This window comes from Crocodylus porosus, unplaced genomic scaffold (assembly GCF_001723895.1).
Source record: "Crocodylus porosus isolate Cpor-Errol unplaced genomic scaffold, CroPor_comp1, whole genome shotgun sequence".
In the NCBI taxonomy this organism is placed as follows: domain Eukaryota; kingdom Metazoa; phylum Chordata; order Crocodylia; family Crocodylidae; genus Crocodylus; species Crocodylus porosus.
Window position 1 is genome coordinate 17905025 of NW_017728921.1, and position 17633 is coordinate 17922657.

General features: G+C 46.9%; 1 protein-coding gene across 2 annotated transcripts in view; it reads right to left on the bottom strand.

Annotated features, from left to right (window-relative positions):
* Positions 1-17598, bottom strand: part of ANHX (anomalous homeobox) — a 20223-nt gene extending 2625 nt beyond the window's left edge. Inside the window, exons 1-9 of one of the 2 annotated variants that reach the window (XM_019539169.1) lie at positions 17418-17598; positions 14052-14325; positions 13248-13372; positions 12894-13017; positions 10974-11160; positions 10007-10139; positions 9333-9649; positions 8369-8516; positions 4691-4778 (exon numbers count right to left, since the gene is read on the bottom strand). In XM_019539169.1, the coding sequence (XP_019394714.1) occupies positions 4691-4778; positions 8369-8516; positions 9333-9649; positions 10007-10139; positions 10974-11160; positions 12894-13017; positions 13248-13372; positions 14052-14300 (1371 nt within the window). In that variant the 5' untranslated portion in view covers positions 14301-14325; positions 17418-17598. Of the gene's footprint in view, positions 1-4690; positions 4779-8368; positions 8517-9332; positions 9650-10006; positions 10140-10973; positions 11161-12893; positions 13018-13247; positions 13373-14051; positions 14612-17417 lie in introns of those variants that run through there. The other variant, XM_019539168.1, reaches the window with a different exon arrangement.
* Between the last annotated feature and the right edge of the window lie 35 nt (positions 17599-17633).

A 17633-nucleotide genomic window follows, 5' to 3' on the forward strand; every position in this document is an offset into this window, starting at 1 on the left:
ACTGATGAAGATGTTGAACAGTGCGGGCCCGAGGACCGAGCCCTGCGGAACCCCACTGCCCACGTCCTTCCAGGTCGAGAAGAACCCGTCCACTACCACCCTCTACTACAGAGGGCAAGTCATCTATAGAAAGCAAGAACATAAAAATGGAAAGCAGCATTTGTGCAGTGTTGCTCTCTCTCATGGCTGAGAGAAATATGCTTAGCTTTATCTTTCCCTCTGCTCATGGCACTTATCCCCAAGAAAGCAGGAAAATAATAAAAGAGACTCTGCTGAAATTATTCCGCTAGCTCAAAACAGAAATGGTTACCTAGATGAAAAAATCAAGCTCAGGAAGGGAAATAAACATTTTCAAAGTGAATTAACCTTGTTTCCCATTTAATTTAACTTATTTCCTTCAGTTACAGTGAGATGCACCCATCAAAGTAGCCTGTGGACAGCAAGAAAGATAGCTCTGGAATCTGACTATAAAGGAGGCACTTAAGACTCGTTCACAGATGTCCATTGGATTCATACATTTCCTAAAACAAGCCACAGTACAAAGAAGCTGAACGTTTCTCAGCCTCTCCCAGAAAGCAGTCAGATTTTGCAAGAATAGGCCCATGGCTGTTGCACACTAAAACTATCCCTCTTAATATGACACGTGTGGAAAATATATCAATGTAAAACCCCTAAATACCTTCCCAATTTCCTGAACACCTGAATAACCATTATAGACATTTGGAGATGTCCCCTTCTGACAAATGCAAAACAGTGTAAGGCTTTTCATGCCCTGTCCACGCTACTGGGAACATCATGTTTCTAATCCCATCTCAAAATCAGAGTGCGAGTCCAGCAAGGCAAAAGAAAAGATCTGGCTGCAGAGCAATGGCATGCTTTGGAAATCTTAGAAAAGGCTCATTCATTATTAATACCGAAAGGCTTTCTACTTATCTGGCTCATATTGTGGCTGGTAAAAAGGCCACTTTCCGAGACAGAGACCTATAAAGTACTGCTCTCAAAGGCTCACAAGGGGTTCTGTTACTGTCAGAGCTGCAGACACTTCCCTTAATGGAACTAGCAGACATGGCCTTCCTCTTTTAAAAAAAAAAAGTTTATTCCAGCAGATTACGCTGATATAATGAAGATAGAAACTGCTGCTAAGTGCTCTCTGGGCCAAGAAATCTGAGGCCAAGAAAAAAAATACATCAATAGTCCAAGGAGAGTCCTGGGTGTGGTAGGGAGCCTCTCCAAGGGTGGCTGTGAAGCCCCCAGAGTCCCTGCAGCCCTCACTTTCTAAGCAAATCCCCTTCTCGTTGCCCACACCTTGATGTATGTTTTTGTGTTGTTGTTTGTTTGTTTGTTTTGGGGGGGCTGTTGTTAATGAGAGGCTGCCCCAGAGCTTCCTAAATTGGTCTTTCAAATGACCACCAGGTCCATGTAGCCTGTGCTTTATGGACTAATTATCTGGTTCCAATCCCCCCCACACCATGCCCCATGCATGCACGTGGCATCTTCATTGATATTTTCTTTCACTTGAGCCTCCTTCTGAGGTTCCAGGACCCTTGCTGGTCCCACATTTGCAGCCTCTCCCTAGGCTCTGGACCCCTTCCTGGTACCTGGGAACCTCCTGCAGCCCCTTAGTTCCTACCTACACCTCCAGATTCCTTTAGGTGTTCTTTTGAAGCTGGCCTTCTGGAGCTGCAGCTATTCTGCTGACGTGGTGTTCTCTCAGCAGGCTCCCAAATGTTACTCCCAGCTTCAGTCAGGGCCTGGACTTATACCTGCTCACTCCCTGGATCAGATGACCCCCCCAGTTAGACTTGGCCTGCACCTGCCAACATCTTTGCAAGCTACCTGACCTCTTAGTGACAGGCACCCCCAAGCCTCCTGCCACACTGGGATCCTGGCGTTTAAGTATCATTCAGTTCAGAATTGTGTCTCCACCACTACTCCCCATGCAATGGATTTCTAGCTGTCATCTTTGGGATGCTGTTACTTTAAATCAGTATAGGAAAGTATAGGTTGCCATGGTAAAGATATTAGTCTAATTTGGGTGTTGTTTTTAAGATTTACTGTAACAGTGCTCTATTTGGCTTCTTGCTCTGAGCCCTGTTGGCAGGGGGGAAAAATCCCATTTTAGGAACAACAAGAAAGACTTTGGGAATGGGTGTCACATCCAAATCTAATGGCTCAGAAAAACAGAATCAAATTGTATATGCACACTTACCATAAAGCACAGTCTCAGGTGGGATGTGCTGTGCACTGTCCTGCGTAAACCTCTGGCTGTGCACAGAAGTTCTGAGCTAAATAGTACATGATAAAAATACAGGCTACAGAGGCAACAGTGGCAACAGCTTCAGGGGTGCATGCTTTGTTTCATACAGCTTTGATAAATTAGTAACAGAAGACCTCTCTCCCCTGTCTTTGCTGGGCACTATTAATTGTCCTCTAACAACATGCTTAGACTGAGACTGGAGAAGGTGCAGGGGAAAAAAAGGGTCACTGGGCATTAAAAAGGAGAATTGTCAGGATTTTAATCTTTTAATCTGCCACACAAAGTTCACTCCTCCTAAATTCCCATTTAACTGAGAGCATGGGACTGCTCTCCTAAACAAGGACAAGTGCAAAGCCATGCATTTAGGACAGAAAAATCCCATGCATCTGTACAGGCTGGGGTCTGACTGGCTGGGCAGCTGCTCTGCAGAAAAGGACCTGGGGGTTACAGTGGACAATAAACTGATTACAAGACAACAGCGTGCCCTTTTTGTGAAGAAAGCTAATGGCATACTGGGCTGCATTAGCAGGAGCATTGCCAGCAGACTGAGGGAAATGATTCTTCCCCTCTATTTGGCACTGATGAGTACTGTGTCCAGTTCTGAACCCTCCACTGCAGAAAGGATGTGGACAAATTAGAGAGAGTCCAGCAGAGGGCAATGAAAATGGTGAGGGAACTGGGGGACATGACTGAGGCTGAGGGAACTGGGTTTATTTAGCCTGGAAAAGAGAAGACTAAGGAGGGATTTAACAGCAGCCTTCAGCTACCAGAAGGGTGGTTAAACAAAGTGGATGGAGCTAGATTGTTCTCAGTGGTGGCACATGACAGAACAAGGAGCAACAGCCTCAAGTTTAAGGGAAGTTTAAGTTAGATATTAGGATGAACTCTCTCATTAGGAGGGTGGTGAAGCATTGGAACAAGTTACCCAGAGAAGTGGTGGAATCTCCATCCTTGGGAGGTTTTTAAGACCTGAGTAGACAAAGCCTTGGCTGGGATGATCTAGTTGGGGGATGGTCCTGCCTTGAGCAGGGGGTTGGACTAGATGACCTCCTGAGGTCCCTTCCAACCCTAGTTTTCTATGATTCTATGAATTTCCCAACACTTGCACTTCCTTTCACAGGACTGAATATGCGGTCATGATTCAGGGTCTCCTGAATAGGGAGTAAGGAGGGACTGCTTATAGTGAGCTATGCTAATGGAGAAAGCCATTATAAATTAAGCTTTAGATATTCAACGGCAGTCTCCTAAAGAGAATACCACACTTGCAAATGGCTGAGACTGGAAGAAATGCAAGTTCCCCTATGGACACACATACATTTGAAGCCATTTCAAAAGATCAACAGCTGTTGTATTCCAGTTGTTACAGGTGGATAAACTGGGAACAAAATGTATACAGCAAAACTGCTCCAATCATAAGACAGCTTCATCCAGCCTTAAAGTTAGGATGGTTTTGCTACATTTGTATCATTCCTGGCTCCTCCACGGGTAAGAAAGTAACAAACAGTGGGAGCCCATCTGAAAAGCTGTCCCTTTGAAAATGTTTCAAATGTACCTGTGTCAGTATGCAAAGAAGGTTGATTTGCTAACAAGCTCAACAGCTAGTGGGCATCTGAAAAAGAGCCAAACATTTGAAAGGATTTGGCACATAGAAGCTTCCACTGGGACAATCCAGCACCGAACATCCTGAGTTGTTTTTTTTTTTTTAAATGAACGTGGATTGGGACTGCACAGCACCCAAGAAGATCAGGGTACTAAATTAGGTGTCACTATTGATTTAGGTGACTAATCTTAGACTGCCATATTTGAAAGCACCAGCCAGGGCACCAAAACCATGATTCTGGCCGGAAACCTTGGAAATAGCATAGCTGTGCGCTTCCTTATATTAAGCAATTCAGGACCACCTGTAACGGCCATTTCCAGTGGCTGCAGCTGGCACCAAAAGAGAAATCATCCTAGAATATCCCCCATCTCTGAGGCTGTGCATCAAAATCAGATTTTCAAGATGAACAGGACAAATGACTCCTTGGAGATCTGTCCTTGTGAAGACAGCTCCCTGCAGGGGGAGCTCAGAAAGAGGGATGAGGGTAACAACGATGAGCTTGCGTCTAGGCCAGTTCCACTGATACCTCCCCTACTGACCACGGCTATATTCCATCCCCAACAAAACAAAAGCTTCCCTCAGTTAATGCAGTACAATTTTAAAAGATCCTTCCTACCCTATGGTCTTCCCAGCATAAAATTTCAAGGGCTGGATTTTTTTCAGCACCTCCTGATAAAGTTAGAAGGAGACATGTTTCACTTCTGTCCCACCATGATGATTTTCTTAAAGGAAGTCCAAACTTCCACATCTCCAATTTCCACCTGAAGGGGGATCATACTCCAAAATGAATGTACTGTGGTCTTTTCTTCTGTAGGTTGAGTGCATTCCCTTACCTGGCTATGTTCCAAAGCCTGGCTTTCCTCCAAACAGGGCATGGACACAGGGGGACACTGGGGTTTGCCAAGCACAGTTTGTGGAGAACTGGAAAAGAAAACCATTAGCATACATCAGAATCTAGGTACCCTTTGGGTGTTCCTCTGCAATCATGCCCCCTCTCTCTGATAAATAGACTCCCAGGAGCTGGAATGGAGGGGACCCTGCAGGACAATGTATTTGCAGAGGGAGAAGATTTTATGCATATGTTGGTAAGGACTATATAAAACCCAGGGCACATCCCCAACCCCAACCATCAGGGTTTGAAAGAAGATAAGAGATCCTGAAGTGGGAGCATTGTCACTGCCAGGAGTGGTGATGAGGAATGGCACCTAGATATCTAGTTTTGTTTCTGTACCTAAAGCCCCCTCTGCACATTACAGGTATTGTGCAATTAACTGGTTAATTATGTCATTACCTTGAAACCAGCTGTGTGTGCAAAGTACCTATCACACAATAGAAAGTTCCAACTAGCTATAAAGGCAGACCTCTAAAATGTGTTGCCACTGAGCTTTAATTTGCATGTGTAGCAGCGTCCCCTGTGGCTGGGAGCTACAGGTGTGGAACCGCTGGGCTTACACAGGTCTGTGTCTGAGGTGTGCCTCACGCACAGCTGAGACCCAGGGCTCCCGCAGCCAATGGGACTCTGGGTCCCAGCTGTGCATGAGGCTCAGTCTGGACCTAGGGCCCTGTCACGCTGCAGGGGCTCTGGGTACCAGCTGTATGTAGCACCCATGGCCGGGAGCCCCCTCAGCAAAGCAGACTCACAGCCATGGGTGCCTGCTCCTTGCAGATGCAGGGGCAACCTAGGATTGGGCTCCCCCTGCACTGGCAATAAGGCACAATTGGATCTAATGTGTGATCCCATAATCATGTCTCTTTCCATGCACATATATCATGGCAGGAGGTGCAACTGTGCACATCACACATTAGATCCAGTTGTGCTTTTACCTACACATATAAGGGGAGCCTAATAGACTTTCTTCAGCAAGCAGACATTGACCAAAGATTGTGTCTATCTTGGAGCATATCATAGAAACAATGATCTTCGAGTCAAAACACAAAGCTTCTGGAACTAGCCATAACATCCTCAGCAACTCCTCTAGTCTCTCAAGGCCTTTAGCTGGGAGTCCCAAGTCTCAGACCCTCCTTCATCCACACCTATTGTCTGGCTCCCTCAACAGTCCTCTCCAGGGACAACAGAAGCAGCCAGATCTTAGTTGTAGCACTAAGCTAAGGATATTTGTTAAATTTCTATGTCCCCCTCTCCAAAAGAGGTTGAGGGAGACTTGCAGTAAAAAAACAAAACAACCCCCCCCCCCGCAAAAAAAAAAACAACAGATAAATTATGAAGACAGAAAAAAATATTAAAAATAAAATATTATGTAACAGACCAAACAGAATTAGAGGGATGGGACTGAGGAGATGGACAGAGAAGGACTCTCACTCCTCTCCCACAGTGACTCTCTCAGAGATGCTGCCTGCTGCATTAACAGCACAGTTGGTGCTGCTCCCTGCAATACTCCCCCTCACAGATGTTCGGTTTCAACAACCGCAAAGCAGAGGGCCCATTGGAAGGAGACTTGCTAGCAGCTTGAGCTGGGCTCCCAGCAATCCATGGAGCATCCACAAGTTGCAATGGGCATCTTAACTTTTGTAGTTCCCTGCACCAACAGGCTGGCTGGAAAATCCTGGTTCTCATGATGCCTGTGGTGCAGTGGGCTTTTCTGTTTGAAATGCAGATCACTAGGGAGCGTTGCTCTGTCTGGCTCATAAGCTGTGCCAAATTCCATCTGCTCTAATCAAAGGAGTGAAAAAGTCACTGCAAGGCTGGCCTTAATAACAAGCAGCTGCTTGGGGCACACAGCCTGCCATTTCACTACCTGGACCAAGCTCCCCTGTCTGGCAGCAGGGCCAGATGGAGGAGCAGGAAACTCGCAGCCTGTTTCCTCCTCACACCCCCACATCACAGCTCTGAGCCCAGATCACAAAGCTGGATTTAGTCCTAAGCCTCTGGATTCTCTCCAACTGTAAAAAGCCCCTTCAGGAAATCAGCTGGAGTTGTTCTAATCAGCTTTCAGCCCAAGTCTTGTCAGGGCAAGCACCTTTAAAATGAGACAGAAGCCGATTAACGCTCCTTTGATTAGCCTGCAGCTCTGCCCCTGCAATTATCAGCGACCAGTTGAGGGGCAGAGGGTGGTCAGAGAAAGAGAGCAAGTGACTGGACCTCTCTTCCAGGCTGTGAGTGTGAGCGTGAGCATGAAGGGCTTGAGCTTTTCCTCTGATGCCATGTAACCTCCAGTTACAGTGGTCTCCACCTTTTTGCTGCTGTACACTGATTACTAGTCTTGCCCATGCCATTTTAAGGACAACCATTGGTGGTGTCCAGACTCCATGGATAACATTTTCAAGAGTGCTCTAGTGACTTAGGAGCCCCCCAACTGCCAGAGAAACGTCTGTGCCTCAGCATCCACGCCACTTCAAAACCTCCCCTATATGCCAATTTCAAGACCATCCCCACCCCTGCAAGGGAACTAGGTAGGCCAGTAAATGAATGCATAGCAGCAGAGATGAGGAGAATAAATTAACTGCTTTCAGCAAATCTGTGTCCTTGCAGTCAGCAGGGCTCCCATTGCCAGAATCCCGATCCAGGGGAGTGGTGGGTGGATTCCTGACAAAGCGTATGCACCCAAGACACAGACTGCAGCAAGGTGACATTTACCAAGGATTTCCCCATATGTTGGCATAGTTTAAAAAGAAGCACATATTCATTCCAGGACCAGAACATGCAGTTTTAGATCCAGCCAAAACATGAGATATGCTAGGCACAGCAATAGCCGTAGGCATCAGGCCAACAGGGGAGGGAAGAGAAGTTTTTAAGCAGAGAGTTGGGAATTAGGAAACGCGGAGGTCCACTTCTAGTCCCTCACCCTGATCTCCCTCATCTGTAAAATGAGAATAACAAAACTTCCCCCACTTACTTATCTGATATGACAGGTCTGCAGCTAAGTAAATGAAAACTTCTTCATGATGCTTGTTCTGCAGCATTTGCTGCTGGAGCACATCATGAAAACAACAGGGAAAGGTTGTGCAAACCATGAACTGAACTTGCAAGAACCAGAACAAACTCTGCAACTATGAAGTATTTTGTGTGGGCAGAAACCCAAGAGCAGAACCAGAAAGCTGTGGCCTGTGACAGTCTGCCCTGTAGAAAAAGCTTGTCACAAAACTACACGTCTCCAAAAGCTATTTTTGGACAGTTCACACAGGCCTCATTACCCCAACTGTCAATATACAAGGCAGGATCACCAGAATCAATGCTATGCCACAGATGAGCTGAGCAAGTGGCTCAGAAGCTAAGCCTGTTCGGATACAGGCGTCGGTGCCTTCTCTTACTGGACCTGGATCCACTTTGCTCCACACCACGCAGAACCACTTTCACCTGGGAAATCACTGCATTTTACATCCACTGTGCACCAGTGTAAATGCTTAAAAAGGGAAAGCACAATGGGAGACTCAGGCTCTTGGTGAAAGATGCAGACTCAGAGGCAGGGACTGCTTGGAGACCAGAGATGCACTTGGCACAGCTATCTACACTGCTGCCCCTCAGCAGGCCTTGTGCCCTCCGCTCCTGTTACCTGCAAGGAAGAACGGCTTCCAGAGACCCTAGCCGTCCTTCTCTAAGCATGAAGCTTCCAATCTCTAACTCTGCCTGCTGACTGCTGCTTCCTGAACTGGCCTCAATGCAGCCACCTGGGGGGACCCAGCTCAAGGGAGCTCTGACACCTGCTGAAGTAAATGTTCATGTTAGGAGAGCTGCAGACAATGAGACTCAAGTGGCAAGCCCAGCCTCCTCCTGCCCCTTCTTCTCAGGAGATGCATAAGCCATGGTCAAAGCCCCTTTCTCAGTTCAGTCCTACAGTCAGACACCCAGGACCAGACATGGCAATTAGCTAGCACCTGGCTGCAGTGCTCCTGCCTGCTGCTCTCCCTGCCCCTTTATCCACCCTCTGATCTCAGCTCGAGAGGAACTAAATGGTGTGTCAAATTGAGACTGTTTTTGAGAAGGGGAGAATTGCAGGAAGGATAGGAGACAAGGCAGGAGGACGAGACAACAGGGAAGGAAGGGAGAGCAAGGGAGGAGAAAGGAAAGTGGTAAGGGGAAATGCGGTGTGTGGGGGAAGAACTGGTGCATCCAGGTGAGTGCATGGATAGGCAGCACTAAGCTGTTAAGAACTGGGAGGGGGGCGGGGGAGGGATTTAAGACCCAGACATCAGAGCTAGTGCAAACAGTTAAAGGGAGTTTGCCAGAGCAAGCAGGACCCAGCTGCCTGGGGAAGCACCATCTCACAGAAGCGGCTGCATCCCAGGTAAAGAGATAGTTGGGGAGGAAAAATAAACCTTAGTCCAGGTCTGGTGGCCTACATTTCTCAGATTTGATCCCAAGCTGTCAGGCCCAGGATTCCTGAGTTTAGGATAAACCCAGCTGCCCTCCTTCCTTGCTACCATGCTACAGAGGCTGTCTGGGGGAGCAGGAGGGTCAGAGACAAAGGCAGAAGTTTGCAAAACCACAGCGGCTCTGAACCAGGCAGTTCCACTAACCTGCTGTGCCAGGGCTCCAGGGGGCAGCCCAGCTGCTTGCACCAGAGACTCCTCTTGTACTGGGCATCAGCTGCCTCCCATCCAACTCCTCTGCTTGGAAGGGGAGTGGCCCATAGCAGCATGGGACAAGGTTTTCCAGCCAGGGGCTGGGGGCATTGCAACTGGATGCCTCTCTGGTCTCCAGGATGACAGAGCTAAGGCTTGTTCCAGGCTCCAGGTCAACTTCCGTGCAGAAAGCTGCAGGCTCCTCAGTGCTGACAGCAGTCGCAGAAGTTCTGCTTGACCTTGTTTCCTGTAATGGGCTGCCCTGCAGAAAGCTGTAGTGATGCAGCAAATGAGAGGCTGGATTATGCTGGTCTACAAAGAGCAACAGCAGCATCTCTTAAGGGGAGAAACAGCTGTTCAGTACCTACAGCAACCCAGCCTATGCTGCTGCTCTTGTGGAGTGGGACACACAGCTGAACACTGGAGGCCCACCCCTGGCAAGCAGGCAGGGGAACTTATGCCAGCTGCTCAGATTGTCTGAGGCTGATCTTGGGGCATTTCCACCGAGGAAAGGAGTCAAGACTCTCCACACAGCCCTCCCTGGGAACTGCCAACTTGGGGGAAGGGTCAGTCCCATGACGGAAGTTAAAGATCATTTTGCCCAGTGATGAGACACTCTCGTGCATCACCTGGAATTCAGCAATGTTGAATACGTCCTAACAGCAGAACAATCCGCATCTGCAGCCGACTGCTCCCAGCCTGGGTCACAAGGCACAAAGGTCAGCTCTACACGCCTCGAACCAAGGTCTGCATAGAATTCATCTGGAAGACATTAGACAGGGCAAGTGAAGGGACACCCCTGGGAGTCTTAAATGCAGTACAGCTGAGGAGCCAAAAACAGTTTTGTTTTCACTCTGAGAGGGTGCAATGAAAATACTCAGCTGTGGGTTTTACTGAACTTAGGGTTGAAGGCTGCATGGGGACAACCACCTACTAACCAGGGAAGGGGATTCCCTTACTTGGGCTGCTGAAAAAGTCTTTAGTCTTCATTGGTTAGGTGTCACTCACTACCAATACAACCTTAGGATAGCAGAAGAGACAGACACCTGACTGGAATGGTTTAAAAAAGCACAATCTGGCCTTGAGCAAGGGTTGGAGTAGATGATCTCCTGAGGGCCCTTCCAGTCCTGCTCTTCTATGATTCTTTAACAGAACAGCAGATGCAGTGTTGGGATTTTCACAGGCCAGGCAGGAAAAGGGCAGGATGGTAGGGAAGCTACATGCCAGGCCCCTGGGAATGTTGCAAATTTCACCAGTGTCTGAGCACTGGCAACTGTTGTGACTTCTGCTGTTCCCCCACCCAACAGTGTCTACCGTAACAACCAGTTGCAATAGCAGGGCCACCTCTCCCATAGCCAGTCACTGATCCCTGCTCCATGAAGAGAGGGGGTGACTGATACTGGGGGCCTATTTCCACACAGTGATGGCTACTAGTAGAAAGAGACTGCTTGACCAGAGCAGTCCTCCAATAGTTACTTGACTGAGCAGTGCAGAATTGCTGGTCCTAAGGAAACAGTAGTAGCAAAGAGTGCCTTTCTGCTTATTGCTGGCCTCTCAGCTGCCTCTACCACCTCCCAGATCCACTAGGAAACTAACCTGCAGTCTGTGGCATGGAAGATCCACTCTCTGGCTGGTGCTTTGCTTGGTGGGCAGAAACCTTCTCATGAGTGGAGCTGACAAGCCTCTCTACCTGACTGAACCGGGATTTTTGACGGCGACGATAATTGGCAAACCAGTTATAGACCTGATTTGGTTGCAGGTTTGTGTCCCGAGCCAAACCCTCCTGCAAACCCAGGAGGAGCAAGGGAAAAAGAATAAACCATATCCAAACAACTAGGCTTGTCCCTCCCACTTCCAAAACCAATCAGACAGTGTGGGCTTCAAAACCACCAAGGAGTGTCATAAACTGGATAGATCACACAGCCACCCCTGATCAATTAGCCCATGAAGAGGAAGAAAGTAGAAACAGTACATTCTCCTTAAGCATCCCATTTGGAGAAGGGAGTCCCAGGTATTCCAGTGAGTCTTTGCCTTCCACACAATTAACAGATGTACACTTAACTGACAGAACTCAGTAAATGGTTAATTGCCTTTATGATTTTAATGGAGCAGGCAAACTACCCACTAGAACCAAGGTTACTGGGCTTGATGCAGAAAATGCTGCCTGCAGGAAGTGAGACTGAACAATTATAACAGGCCCTTCTGCCCTTAAGAAATCTGAGACTCTAGAATGGACCTTTGAAATTCTTGCCCATTGCACAAAAAAAACTGCAACAAACTTTTCTACTAAATGATCAGAAGCCAGAAATAGCACAGTTCAATTGCATGTGTAACTTAACTTTTCTCCCTTGCATGTAGTGATTATTACAGTCTCACATTAAACAACCAGATTTACTAAATAATATAATTTGTCCTATGTTAGATATGTACATATCAATTTGCAATGTTTCTTTCTTTTTCTTGTATTTATTTTCATTCTGACAATAAGCCTGTATGGGCTGATTCATTTTGGCTCTTTATAGAACAGGTTTGTCTCTCTCACAAGTACCATGATAATTTATTCAGACACCATATATTACATATTTTTTCCAGAAGTACAACTCCAAGTGCAATTCAGGGCATAAGGGACATAGCTATGAAACAAACGTGTAACTGACGCATTCTATTGATCTATGGTGGACTTACGTGTATAAGAATGACTCGCTGCATATTGAAACAAATACCTTTTAGGACTCTGACTAACACACTGGTGCATATCTAAGGTTGTAGAAAAAACTAGCTCTTATATTAAACAATTTGATAAATAATCTGATTGTATAATTAAAGGCCGTATATTATAATGCCCAGGCATAAGAGGACAGAGTTTTAGCATACAACCTTACACTGTCACTTCCTAACTTCTGAGCATTCACCTAGATAACCTTAATGTCCTCCTAATATACATTTGTACTGGAATTTTGTAGGGTCTTTAAGTTCTGAAAAAAGAGACAAAAAAGAAACTTCAGAATACAGAACTATCCAGGCCCAGGCAAATTAAGCCCATGGACTGCGCAGCACTGTATATTCTGGCTGAAACCTTAAAAGAATTTGGTGAGGAGACTCTGTGTCCAACATACATGTGAGCAAAATGCAAGTTTAACAGATGATAACTCAGTGAACTCAAAACCAATAATCAAAATAGTTTTCTCCAGCACTTCTCAGTGAGGGCTGCTTCCCTAGACTTCATCTAGCCATTTCACAGCTTCATCAGGATAAAGTAGTGTTTTTAACAATTGGGAAGATATTTTCCAATCTCTCTGTTCTTCAGAGCATCATGAGCTATTTTCCTTGAATTTAAAAAAATGTATATAGAAGGCACATCTGGGGTCACAGATCAAGACTACAAAACTTCAGCCCCAAAGGTGAAAGTCGCAAATGACTAAGAACAGCTTAGAATAGAAACATTTCTGGAGCCCTGACCACAAAAGAAACCTTCAGTAACAGCCCTGGTGCCAACACAGCACACAGCAACCATACCCGCTGCTTCTTGTCTGGATTTGTTGTCACCTTTGCAGCAAACCTGTGCAGCTCTCTGCGGACCTTCTCTGGATAGTTTCGATTTTTCAAACCTTCAGGACAAAGGGAAACTGGTGGAGGATTCCTGCATGCAATAAAATTCATAATCACTGGGATGCCAGGACTACAACAATAAAAATCAGTGTGTGTTTGGATACTGATCATGCTGGAAGCAGGCTGAAGCTTCAAGTTCACAGACAAACTTATTCCCCCAAGAAGGGAGCATTTGAAGGTGTAAGCAAGCCCCTTAACCTCCACCCACCATGACCTCCTGTCACAGTGAAGGAAGCACCAAATACCCCCTGCCGGAGGTACCTCTTCCTGCAGCGAAATTTCTGCACTGGTGTCAGGGAATCAGTGCGGTGTTTCTCCATAGCCCTGTGGTAGTGGATCTCATGCCAAAGTGCCACCAGCTCTTTCTTTTCTTCTACCCTGCAATGCTATGACGACAGCAAGGCTAAGCACACCCTCTCCACACAGTTAACCAGAGCCCCTTATAGAAAAGAGAGCCCTCAGCACCCTGATGCCAATAGACAGGGATTCAGACTGGATCAATTGAATCTGTAATCTTTCCCCAAGCTTGGAGCTCTTTTGTAGCCTACTACTCCTTTTCTAACCCACACAGAGTGACACCTTGAAGGAAAAAAGCTTACTGCACATCTGTCAGCCTTTTATTTTTAAGGCTGATAAAAGGAGCTCAGACAACAGTTCTGTTCTCTGCAGGGCTGATACTGAGAGAGTAGAGACAGTCCAGGCTTCCTCGCAGCATTTCACCTCTGGCTCAGTGATGCGAACAGCTGACTACTCAGGCACTGGCACACCACTGCATGTATGTGTGCGCCAAGCTTCAGCACCTGAGTAGCCCCAATTCCAGTAGGAATTGCACCAGTGCAGCTGGGAACGGACATGGGTCCTCAGTGCTTTTACAGAGAAATAATTCTCTCTGAACAAATGTTTCTCCCCATGGTTTCTCCATGGATGTCGGGACTGTGCAACCCTCCTCCAAACTCCTTGAGGACCCCAAATCATGTAATCCTCTCCTTGGAGTTGTGTTTTAAGTATGAGGTCTAATCTCACTTTCTCTCCCCAGGTTCACTGTGACCAAAAGTATGTTCCTACCTCCAGGAGCCTACAGGCTGTCTCATGCTGACCCCAGTGGATATGGACAAACACACAGGCTCGGACTACGTGGATGCTGGTGAGGAAATGCATCCAGTGTTTGCACCCCATCACAGCCTGCACTAGCTTCTGCAAGCTGGGAGAAACACTCTGGAAATCTTGGCAGAGCTGTCCCGCTAATTTCAGCAGCTGGGCCTCGGGTGGGTTCTTGTTTTTATTCTTATTTAGCAGCCTCATGAACCGCTTCATCCTTACGTTCCACTGGACCCCTTTTCTGTGCAACATAGAAACAATGACTGATGTTTTTTAGCTGCTTAATGAACGTTCCTGCCTCTATCAAGGCACAAGGCTGCCTTCTAGTCTAGCTCCTGCCCAACAATAAAAACTCCACGGCACTTCTATTGCATTTCTCATCTTAACAGTACTTGGTTAAGAGTAGGAAATTCCTCAACACTCTTGTAAAGCAAGTACCATTCCAGGTTCACAAAGATAAAAAACTAAGGCCCAGAAAGGTGCAGTGGCTTGAAATGGCAGAATTTGCAACAGAAGCCAGGAGACTGACTTGCTGACCCCCTCCCTCTGAAACCAATAAGCAGCCAAGGAGCATTAAGGAACCACTTCAGAATTATGAGATACTTAAAAAAACAAACAAATTAAAGAAAAAAAAAGGAACAAAGGGAACTGGACTTGACACCCTAACATACAGATATGGCAGGAATGGAGACTTCCATTTCTAAGACTTTTTTTTATTAGTTACAAGGAGAATTTTAGTACCCATGGAAAATAAAACTGAACTGACCACACTGGCTGAAGAAATCCTTTGAACACTTGCCTCTGCACTTTATTCATTCCCCTGTAGCCCCAGGCTACCCTTTGCTGTGCTTTCCTTTCCTTTCTGTGCTTGTGACAAGGTATTTAGCAGAATTCACAGATTCACTGGACTCTGACATGGCCATGCCATGAACACAGAGACTGGGGATACTTTCTTGTGGAGGCATGGTGCAATGTGAATGGATTATACCTTTCTGGATGCAAAGACATGAGTCTTCAGTACAAAACTCTTTGCATCACACTGTGATAGGAAACATTTTGTAAAAACGCCCTTTCCTCAAAAGCACTTAGACTATCACATAATTAAAATATCCATCACCGGGCTAACCCAAATCAAATTACACTGTGGCAAGTGACAACCAAACCCTTATTCTAGGGAAATGAGATCAAGTTATTGTCCATCTGCTGGAAAAAGTACCAGCTTCACATGGCAGGGCTGTTGGTTATATCCATGTTGGGTCTTAGGACAGAGGCAGGCAAGGGTCTTTGGGTAGATATGATATCTTTTATTAGACCAACTAAATAGTTGGGGAAAAGTTCTTTGCAAGCTTTCGGGCACAAACACCCTGATTCAGGCATTGGGAGACTCTGCTGTTCTGTGTTCTCCAAGGTGGAAAACAAGGTCAAGTAAACAAGAAGTTTTTGAAAATGCAAATGAGTGGAAGTTGAAAGAGCAACCGGGATACCACTCAAAGACTTGCTGCCGCACAAAAAGAAAATCCCCACAAATCGCGCACCATTAGTTATAACATAACATCCTTCCCTGGAACCTATATGGAAAATCCTCAAACCATTGCAACCCATACCAGTTCTTAAAGAGATCTTTCCAGAACCACCCACCCTAGCCTTTAAGCAAGCACCGAACCTCACTAACCTCATCACCAGAAGCAAACTTCCTATGAACCAAACCACATCAAAATGGATCCAGGCCATGCCAGGTAAAACCTGCCAACACATCTCCACCACTCCCACAATTACTACTCTCCACAACAGAATCAGCACCATTGCTGGATCTTGTACCCATGGGCAACTGGTGCTGCCTTAGTCAGGGGGGGCATATGCCCCCCCTCTGACCAGTCCCAGAGTGGGGGGTCCCCTGGTGGGCGATGCGGGGGGTCCCCCAGGTGATCCCATAATGGCCAATTGCTGGGGTCAATTGCTGCGCTCACTGCAGCTGCTTCCAGGAGTGGCTGTAGCCACTTCCGGGAGCAAGCACCAGCCAATCACTGCAGCCACTCCCAGAAGTGACTGCAACCACTCCCAAAAGTGGCTGCATGGAGCACAGCGATCAGCCAGCAGTTGCAATGGGGGCACCAGTGTTCCTGCCTACCCCCCCGCCCATTGCCTAAGCCGTGAACGCAGCCATCAGAGGGTGCACAAGCACCCCGTGCACTCCCTACATGTTGCCACTGCTTACACCTGCACCTTGAGAAATGTAATCTCTCTCATCCAATGCACTAAATGCCCTGAGGGAAAATATGTAGGAGAAACCAAACAATTGCACACCAGAATGAATCTGCACAAAGTCCATCAAAGACAAAAATATCCAATTACCTGTGGGTGCACACTTCTCAAGACAATCACTTCTCTCCCAACTCTCAGTTCTAATCCTCTAAAGGGAACTTACAAAACACCTTTCCTAAGCAAGCCTATGGACTTCACTTCATAAATCGACTGGATACAAAAAATCGTGGACTTAATATAGACTTTGGATTTATGGCACATTACAACCTGCCTGGCATCTGACACACCAGGTAACCTGCCTCCAGCTGACCACTTGCATTCCTTCACACATTTCCCTCCCTTTCCCCCACCCATCTTTTCCCATTATCTTCCCCACTTCCACTCATTTGCATTTTCACAGACCTCTTGTTTACTTTAACTTCTTTTCCACCTTGGAGAACATAGAACAGCAGCAGAGTCTCCCTATGCCTGAAGAAGCGTGTTTGTGCCCAAAAGCTTGCAAAGAACTTTTTTCCAACTGTTTAGTTGGTCTAATAAAAGATATCACATTTACCCAGAAGAACCTTGCCTGGCTTAGGTGTGAAATTCCATCATCTAATAAATGGTTGGGACAAGAGTCCTGTAGCTATAATTTCATCTTTAGTGCCTTGGTAAAAGCTAAATGGCAACACTCTGCACACGGGGTTTTGGAAGAAATGCTTATGAAGTGAAATGTATACACTCCCATGGAGGTGCAGGCGAGCACGCTGGGGGCCACAGAGAAAGAGTGCCAATAAGTAGCATGAGTGGCAGGAGCAGCTCATCCACTGCTATTACCTTAGCTTTGTCTTCACTGCAAAGCAGGTGCATAACAAAGTGAGTGGTGGAGACAAGCCACCTCCCTGTAGCTACTGAAGGTCAGCTCTGCCCTCCTTCCTACAACCCCAGCAGATGGTGACTTACACCGAGGCAAAACTGAAAGCATGCCTTGTAGGCTGGGAAATCCTACCCCCGAGTTTACCTTGCCCAGCTAACATGGGTAAAGGTACATCTGGACTGCCCTTCTCTCAGCACGATCTGAACCCAAGTTACCTTAACACGGGGTGAAGATGCAGCTCTCTCCCTACTGAAGGGACCACCCCGCTGCAGTTGCGATGGCAGGAGGCCAGAGACCCTTCAGGTCAGACTCATCAGCAAGCCACGGACCAAGGCGACCCCGCCAGAAGCTGGCAGGAATCCCTCCACGGCCTTCAGCCCAGGGGATCAGGCGGGCTGCTCGCCCTGGGGGCAGGGCCTTGAGCGCCCACC